The sequence below is a fragment of the Amborella trichopoda genome, chromosome 6 (genome assembly GCF_054954075.1).
Source record: "Amborella trichopoda isolate Santa Cruz 75 chromosome 6, AtrichopodaSantaCruz75HAP2 v2.0, whole genome shotgun sequence".
NCBI classification, from domain to species: Eukaryota; Viridiplantae; Streptophyta; class Magnoliopsida; order Amborellales; family Amborellaceae; genus Amborella; species Amborella trichopoda.
Genome location: NC_142341.1, coordinates 4,394,342 through 4,403,045, shown reverse-complemented (window position 1 = coordinate 4,403,045; position 8,704 = coordinate 4,394,342). Strand labels below are relative to the sequence as shown.

The 8,704-nt window shown below is 35.5% G+C and overlaps 1 protein-coding gene across 7 annotated transcripts; it reads right to left on the bottom strand.

The window, feature by feature from the left end:
- Window positions 1–517: 517 nt before the first annotated feature.
- LOC18434430 (uncharacterized protein At2g33490) lies at window positions 518–8,303 on the bottom strand. Of its 7 annotated transcripts, none has more exons than XR_016058346.1 (11): window positions 7,500–8,255; window positions 6,988–7,060; window positions 5,809–5,883; window positions 5,536–5,597; window positions 5,361–5,429; window positions 4,334–4,362; window positions 4,001–4,205; window positions 3,694–3,802; window positions 2,506–2,559; window positions 1,332–2,311; window positions 518–801 (listed from the first exon to the last, which is right to left on the bottom strand). XR_016058346.1 is itself a non-coding variant. In XM_006844500.4 (11 exons), coding segments are annotated over exons 1-11 (1,863 nt in total). In that variant the 5' UTR covers window positions 7,611–8,303; the 3' UTR covers window positions 518–800. The 7 variants fall into 7 exon arrangements, 6 of the variants coding, with proteins under 6 accessions (XP_006844563.2, XP_020523069.1, XP_088726648.1 ...); XM_006844500.4 differs by having other exon boundaries at window positions 3,694–3,897; window positions 7,500–8,303; XM_020667410.2 differs by having other exon boundaries at window positions 1,354–2,311; window positions 3,694–3,897.
- Window positions 8,304–8,704: the final 401 nt, after the last annotated feature.

Genomic DNA, 8,704 nt, shown 5'->3' with positions numbered 1-8,704 from the left:
TTAATGGGCTTTAAGTATGAGTATAATACCCAACAACTATCCTATATTGTTGGATCACATCTAGAACTCCCTCTGCTACTGCAACCCTTTCCACCATTATGATAATTGTTAACGCATCTACCTTCACGATTATTTTGAGGTTTGTTTGTTTCATACTTCTCATTATTAACAAATAGAGAAGATTTATATACACTTTTTTTAGAGGTTCTGAAATCAAGATTTATGATTTTTTTCAAAGTTATGTATTGAAATTTAGATTTTTCAAAGAGATAACGCAAAATAACTTACGCCCAAGCAAAATAATTAAGTTCATTCAAAGAAACAATAGTATTTTTTTTTTTTTTTTTTATCAAATTTCAAATAGGCCTTCACATGATACATAAAAATGGGTTTCGAAATTCAACAAATTACACCAAAGGTGAAATATTAAATAGTTCAACATTTAAGTGTCTTTTGATAAATTCCCTGCAGTTTATTTAATACAATGAGCAATCAAGAGGTATTTCAAGAGGGACAGTACACAATAACACCATTTATTTGTACAAAATGCTTTACACCATTGACAAAATTGCTGTTACAATTCATTGAACACGAGATCGCACATTATTTTGACATAATGATGCATATAATGTCGCAATCAATAGCCCAAGCAAACAATGAAAAAAAAAAAAAAAATTTTAAGTTGTAAAAGATATGATTATAATACACATATTATTTACATGGAGGACTAAGAATGAAAGCTCTCGTTCGAAATGGTCGGATGGCCTTAATCAAACTTTGCCTTTTTGAAACCATATGCATCTGCAACCAATAAGAAGAGATGTCATTGCTTTACACACTATGCTGGAAAGAAGCAGCGATCAAGTAAATCAAGTCATCAGTATCAATATCGTCAAATGAATTTGCTCATAGTTTTTTGATGTTGAGCTGCAAAACACATTACCAAGGTTTTGAAACATGGGACATGGAAGCGATTTGGTCTTACTGCTAGTTCACTTCGATTAGATAGAAGTGTATGCATGTCTAGTACACACAAATGCATGTGTGAACGGACAAATACAAACATACATACACACTTATGCATACATACATAACACATATGCATGCAACTATCAATGCATGCATGCATATATGTGCATGAACATTCAGAAACAACCACATACACACATCAAAACACATACCACATGTGCATGCACATAAACTGACATTATATAATCAAAATAAAACAAACTCACTTAACGGATGATATGAAAGAAAAAGAAATTTAACTCAAGAGAACCATCGATGGTATGATCTCTGTATAGAAACAGCAGTTGTAAACTCAAAATTACCACTGGTTCTTTTTCGCATGACCTTCCAATGCTGAAGCAGATGATGCCCTTTTAATGTTTGAAAATGCAATAGGTGTCAAAGGAGGTGAAAAAACTTCTTCAATTGTCTCTTTGCCGGGAGAAGCCTCTGATGACTTTGTTGATTGCAGTGCCCCTGCTTTCTGACGACTTGAAGGTATAGAGAAACTGTAAAGCACAGTCCCAGGAGGTGTCGGCAATGGCGAGGCAGCAGTTGGTGTCAAGAAGGTAACTCTATTTACAGTCAAAGGCTCTTGATTTCTTTTAGGAGCTAAAGGGGCAGAGTAGGTTATGGAGTTGGAAGGTCTTGGAGATTTCGCTGAACTACTTGGTGGCCTTGGAAGCTCATGTAACTCACTTATTTTTGGTGATGTTAATGGAGGTGAGGCACTAGGAGAAAGTCTTGGAGAGTGAGAAACTGGAACACGAGTGAGAATTCCATAGCCTAACAAAGGATTCTCTGTTGAATCTCCAAAACCACTATGAGATATAATGGGTTTTCTCGACAAAGAATTACCAGGCAATGGACCCGAAAAGGCATGCCTTTTGATCCTTTTAGTATCAGAGGGAATTCGAGAGTTGAATTTTGGCAGTGAACCCTTGCTTTGGATGGTTGGCCTGTTAAAATTGTTTTCTTTAAGAACTGAAAATCTGATGCGCTCTGATGATTGTTTAGGTCTGGATTCCCCACAATGCTTATTCTGTTCTAAGGGAGATGAATGATATAAAGAGTGAGCAGGCCCCCTTGTACTCATTGGTCTCGTGCCATGATCTTGAGTAGTTGGCGAATTCTTGGCATCGAGTGGTATTGGTAGCACATAGGTATGGAATTTTCTTGTAGTTGTTGAGGGCAAGCTCCTTGGCTTTTCAGTTGTCGCAGCTGATATTGGTGCTGATTGGCTGCCAAGTCTTGGCTTGCTAACTACAGCATGATAATGCCTTTGGGGTCTATCTATGTTAACCTGAAATCAAAAAGGAGAAAAATTATGCCCCATCTAAACTGCCAAAATCATAAAAGGAGAATGCCAAGGTCCAAGAGAATATACAATTATTCGAATGAGTATGTTATTCTGAATTCTTCTGTCCAAATAATTATAATATTATATTCTCCTCTTTAGATTAAAATATTTGATGTCCATTGGCATGTGGTTCGTACCTGAGAAGATATGGTCTTAACAGGCGAAACAGATGCATGGTTGATTTGATCAAGCTGAAATACAATACCACATATCAGGATCAAGATATCTACGACCTCGAGCAAACAGACCACAGTGTCCATATCAAATCCAAGAAAACAGTTAACCAAATAGTCCAAATAGTAACGAAGATTGAGCAGAAATGGCATCAAATATAAGAAGAAACAGGACATTTTTAACAGGGGAACTGAGCAGAAAGGAACAGAGTTTATAGGTTAAAAGTTTTGACTACTACAGTTCTAGCATTCGGGTTAGTGGGCAGACAAATCCAGGACTCACTTAGCAGGAAAAAAAAAAACCAGGACTCATAATGCAGACAGAAGTGCAATCCTGTTAATAGTATCTCAGAGGACTTGACTCTCCCATGTAAAAGGCAAAATCAACTTATAGATAAGCCACTAGTACAATTAATACATTTGCCCTTAGTTACAAATAGAAATAGCAGAACATATGGGCAAAAGTCAGATAGTGAATGTGGCTTGAACATAAGAACATAAAACCAGGATTTATTACTCTTTTTTTGACAAGTACCATAACGACATTCATCACATTTATCACAACTCAATAAAGATGCATACTTCAAACTTAGATTCATGGATGCATCAAAATGTGGCCAAATTCTTCAAAAGAGATTCAAATGTGATACTTATAGCTATGGCTTAGACTGTTAAAAACCACGAACCCATGAAAATATAAACTATTGGCACAAACCAACATGGCAGCAGCAACCACTGGTAATAAAACCAACTCTGTTAAGAAAAATGGGATTGAATAGAGACAGCTCCCACAACCATACTTGTCATGCGACAAAAGAATGATAGTTTCAGAAAAATTATTGCATATCGTTCTCATTCTGACAGGATGGGCATCTTGCCTGGTGTTAATTTAACTTTCCAATCACATTAAGAAGTATCCTGTCAACACATAGACATATAATAAGTTCAAGTTCTACAAATATAAAGTCATTATTTCTCCGGTAACAAATATACTTAAACATAAGTCCAACAAACCAGAAAGGCTAAATGCTTTCTCTGAACCTCAACAAATAAATGAGCTAGTCATGTAGATAAGAGCCTCCTATATAACCATCCATTTGAAACCGTCCATTTCAATCATATGAAGCAAAAATAGATGGATACATTTCTCACCTCCATTTCATCGTCATTCTGTTCATTATCAAAGCTCAATTCACCATCATCAAAGGCATCGTATCCCTCATCTTCATCACCATAGTCAGCATCATCTTCTTCAAGTTCACTGAATTGGTAATCAATATGTTGCTGTTCAGTAACCTGTTTTACATGCGCTTCAATTCCTTCTAAACTTTTAAGTCCCTTCCTAAAGAAACTCAACTGTTTTCAAGCAACAAAAAAGATGAAAAACACAATCAAAATTTCACTCGGCAACACAAGAAAAAGGATTCACATTCATTAAGGTCCATATCTAGGGCAAGACCTGTGCAGCATGATGTCGGGTTGCCTGTGTTAACAGACTCCGGGACTGTCCTTGCTTTAAAGATTTCAAGCGAAAAACAAATAAAGTTGCCTGCTCATTGTATTCTTCTTGAGCAGTCTGCAACTGAGATGAATAACTTTCTCCTTTAGTATTTCTTGACTTTGATTTGTCCCTTCTTGCTGCCTTCATAAATTCATATACTTCTCTGAAGAGCACATAACCATTTCAGAACAAAAGAACTCCAACAGATTATCAAAAGCAAAAATAAATTAAAAAAAAAAAAAATTCAACAAGTCACAGAAACAACATGCAAAAGAAAAGTTGGCCACTAACCGTTTCTCATCGCATTGGCTTTTCATTTCCTGTGCAAATTAAAACAAGTATTCCGTTAAAGAATGCATCACAGTTACCAATTTGAACAAAATTATACATAAGAATGCAATTAAAGGGCTACTAAAATTAAACAAAAGGTCCCTTACATAAAAAGATGTCAAAGCACCACAATACCTAGGATGACTCCTAATTTAATAGGGCAAAAGCATTCAATAGATTATCCTGGATCAAATTTAACTAAAATCTACATAGAAATGAAAAAGTCACATACCTAGTAGAAATCTATGACCATTCATCTGTCACATACATATGAGAGCTACAGATCAATCCTTACAAGAGAAAATATACACAAAATCATTTGTGAAGGAACATAAGTTTGACATGAGCACATAAAAAATATCATCTTTTAAGAAATAGTACAATACCCCAAATATGTGTAAAAACTCACTTAGTCAATGGGCAAAGAAGGGATATGCCAGATCTGTGGCACCTCAGGAGGGATTTTAGATAAGGTTTTTCATTTATCTACTACAACAATTTCTTTCCGTCAGGTATTTAGAGAGGCCAATGATGTAGCAGATTCTCTTGCTAATAGTGGTGTTTCTCATGACATTTTGTTCAGTGAAGAGGGTTTTGCATAGTCATGCTGTTGTTGACTTGGCACCTCGTTGACAATTAAATATGTATATCTCCACTATTTTAACAAAAAGTCTCTTTGCGAGTTGAAAAAGAACAAGCAGCTTCATGCAATGTGAACCCTTAGCTAATTACAGGTTCGAAGACTTAAATCCGATTCTTTATGTACTCTACATGGTCAAGAACATTTGCATCTACAACACATATATTATCAAATATGAGAAGCGAATAGCAAGGACCATATCCAACATAAGCAAGTGGAATTACTCACACAATGTCAAAAAAGACCCATGCAAGGAACAATGAGATCATGGAACCCCATCGAGCAGAAAATCAATATCACATCAAGTCATTTCTCAACAGCTAATTAGTGAAGTGGTGAAGAACAAACCTCAACTGTCTGAAGTTCATTGAGAAGAGACTCAGATGGATTAGTAATTGTCTGAATTATATGAGAACGCTGCATACAAATGGCATGACGTCAAAGATACATTCATAATAAATCTTCTACAGACAAACAAATGATTTGCTAGATATACCATGAAGGCATAATGACCAAAACTTACATAGTTGTCAACAAGTTTCTGAAGCTCATATTGTGCTTTCCCCAGCATTATCAGGACTCTCCCTGACATATCATATTCACATTTTAGGATATCCAAAAGTGTAAAAGTTATAAACAAATAATTCAATAAAAGAAATATAATGCTACAAAAATGATAGCCCTTGGGAGCCATGCTTTTTCCAAACAGTTCAACGTGTTTCTGGATCATTTAAGAACTCCTTTCTCCTAGGCCAATTTTCCATGATAATATAATTATGATTCTCCAAGCACTTACCACTATCCTCATCATCAATCAATGCAGTCTTTTCAAGTAGACAGGCACCCATTTCCTTCAATGACTCTGAAAATTCTGCAAACAATTCCATATTCATTTAAGTTAAGACTCAAAAACAACAAGAATATGATAAGAATGAGAGTGATATCAATGAAAGAAAGAGAGGTTAATGATCTATTAATTGAACAAAGTTCGGAAGGATCCATCCAGGACTTGAGAGTCACAAGAAAAAATATTTCCTTGCAGCCTTAAATGTGCAGGCTTGCTACCAATGAGAACTTGCATAAAACAAAGGGCAAGACTACCTCATAGAAGTTATTTACAAAAGCTTATTTGAAGACCATTGAAACAATATTCTGCTATGAAATTAGGTTTGGAGATGCATTACACCTACTGGAGACTCAAAAAGACTCAAAGCTACAAATTACATTTTAAAAAAAAAGAAACTGTTGCCTTTTTGGAGAATCAAACTCAACATAGAAATTCTCTTTCCATTTCCTGTCCTTTTCCATTATGCTCATGAATTAATGTAATGATCTTGTAATGCGTATCTGAGTGCTCTCCTTGTTACATAATAATGTTGCAATGAGTATTTGAATGTTGTACATTGTATATCTTCTGAAAGATAATTCCTTACAAGAGTGCCTCAGATGTGCGGCAATCGACATGCTCTATTTATGCATCCTTGTAGTACAACTCAATGTTATACTCAAATTTTATAGGTAAAACAAGGAGAAGCATACCAAACTTAAATTAGTAACATCACCAACTCCAACAGCTTTTGAGATGACAATATACGTTCATAACCATAAGGTTCTTAAAGTCGAAAGGCTGAAGAAATTGAACGCCAAACACATATTACTCAATGCATTAGTTACCACAAAAACTCATCAAAGCATTAACTTCGTACTGGAAAGGAGATTATTCAAATGAAAATCAAACATAAACAAAATATAGCACAAGTAGATTAGGCATAGCATGGCATCCAAAGTTTTAAAGCTAATAACATATGCTAATATAACCAAGACTCTTAGCAAAGACAAAGGCCATTGAAGAGTAAAAAGACACGCATATCAGCATATAAACGACTACCTCAAGGATATGAAAAGGGATATATAATGACATATCAGTAGAAAAACTGTGCAGTAACTAATCACATTTGAGGTGAGAGAAATTTACCGAATGCACTATTAGCAGTAGCAGCCGCTGCAATAAGGAAGCTATCATAACAACTTCTCATTTCTTCCATGTCCTACAAGAAAAGAAAAAGAAACGACGCAAACAGGGAAATTTGAATTGGAGTAGTTTTAATCGCTCTATATTAGGGCTGAAAAGCCTAAACATTTTGAATTGTAAAAGCAAATAACGTTGATAGTGAAAATGAAGAAAATCCTTTCAGTCTGGTACACAAATATTGATAGCAATTTAACTTCAACTGGAGCTAGAATAAAAAACTTAGTAACAGGAACTATGATAGAAATCCTTTTCATTGACTTTGCATTTAAATTAGTGATCCTTTCCATTTCGAATTTCCATTGCAGTAATTGACATATAACTATATACAATTAACATCCATTTTCAATCACAAAGGTTGTAATTTCGACAAATTCAGCATGGTATACGACTAAACTCTGTACTACTTCAAAAGCAAGATGTTTCATTGTGAATAACCAGATGAGAAGAATAAATACCTTTGAAGCTTGTTCTAGCTCATCTAACTGAGACAGAGGCCTGTAGTCCTCTTTCCTTGCATCGCTCTTATGAATTGTAAATCCTCTGAGCTTCTTCAAAGAAGACTTCATAGTGATGAAGCTTTCTGGTTCTCTTATGAATAAAGAATAATACGAAGAAGAGAAGAATAGCTGTATGTTATTTGAAGAATGAAAGCCCAAAATCTCCACTAATTAGAAATTGAGCTTCAACAGAGAGATACGCAGGGAATGAGAAACGCGAATACTTCGAAGTTTTAACAAAGCGAAGAGAGAGAAATTAAATAGCCATTAGAGGACACGGGGAGCAGTTATATCAGAAGGTTCCCCGGTCAAAGCCGATAAGATTTTACAGAGAATATCGCCATAAAAAGACAGGCTGTGACGTGAGAGATAAGAAAAGATCTAGAGAGAGAAGCAAAATATTAACTTTTTAGAGAGAGAGAGCAATCAAAACGAATGGTAAATCCAGAAAACACTGAGAAAATGCCATTCTTGAAGAGAGAAGGAGAGAGCAGAGAAAAGGTAAAACCAAAGAAGAAGACCGAGAAACTGCAAGGGTTAGAGAGAGAAAATCCCGGGGAAAAATGGTAAAAACCAATGAGAGAGAGAAGGAAAAGAACAGAGGCCGATTAAACTATTGAGTTAGAGAGAGAAAGCAATCAAAGGAGTAAAAAGAAAAAAATGATAAAAAAAAAAAAAAAGAGAACAGATTGGGAAGCTCGCTGAAATGCCCTCTTTTATAGGCTCCCTTTTCGATCAAAATAAAATGGAAAAATTCACCAAAAAAGGGTTAAGTCTTTTAAAATTTCAAATTATAAAATATTATTAAACAAGGATTAAATAGTGCTTATATCGGATTAATCCGTAGTTTGACCACCGTAATTTGACACCGTCAGTTTCAAGCCACGTCCAGCACAAAGCAGCAGGCGTTAAGTGGACGGCGAAGACGTGGAGATCCACGATTTCGACACGTTTTGAATCGGCGGCCCATATAGCATCTCGTTTTGTGAAGCAGTCAAAGTCGTTTCAAATCTCCGGTTGAACGAAATTTCGGTCAAATTCTCGTTTTGAATACCGGTTTTATATTAAGGAATGCCTGTGGTTATACCGGATTTGAAATTGTTTGTCGGACGGTGCTGATTTTAACACGTACGCATCACGGTGTTCTGGACCGTAGATTTAAA

Bases quoted from the DNA above. Each gene is read 5' to 3' on its own strand.
- LOC18434430 (XM_020667410.2), bottom strand. From the start codon at position 7,610: ATGAAGTCTTCTTTGAAGAAGCTCAGAGGATTTACAATTCATAAGAGC. The intron at 4,363-5,360 runs GTTTGTTCTTCA...TAATTTGCACAG, and splicing joins ATGAACTTCAGACAGTTGAG to GAAATGAAAAGCCAATGCGA. The intron at 2,560-3,693 runs GTGAGAAATGTA...ATTGTATTTCAG, and splicing joins AGAATGACGATGAAATGGAG to CTTGATCAAATCAACCATGC.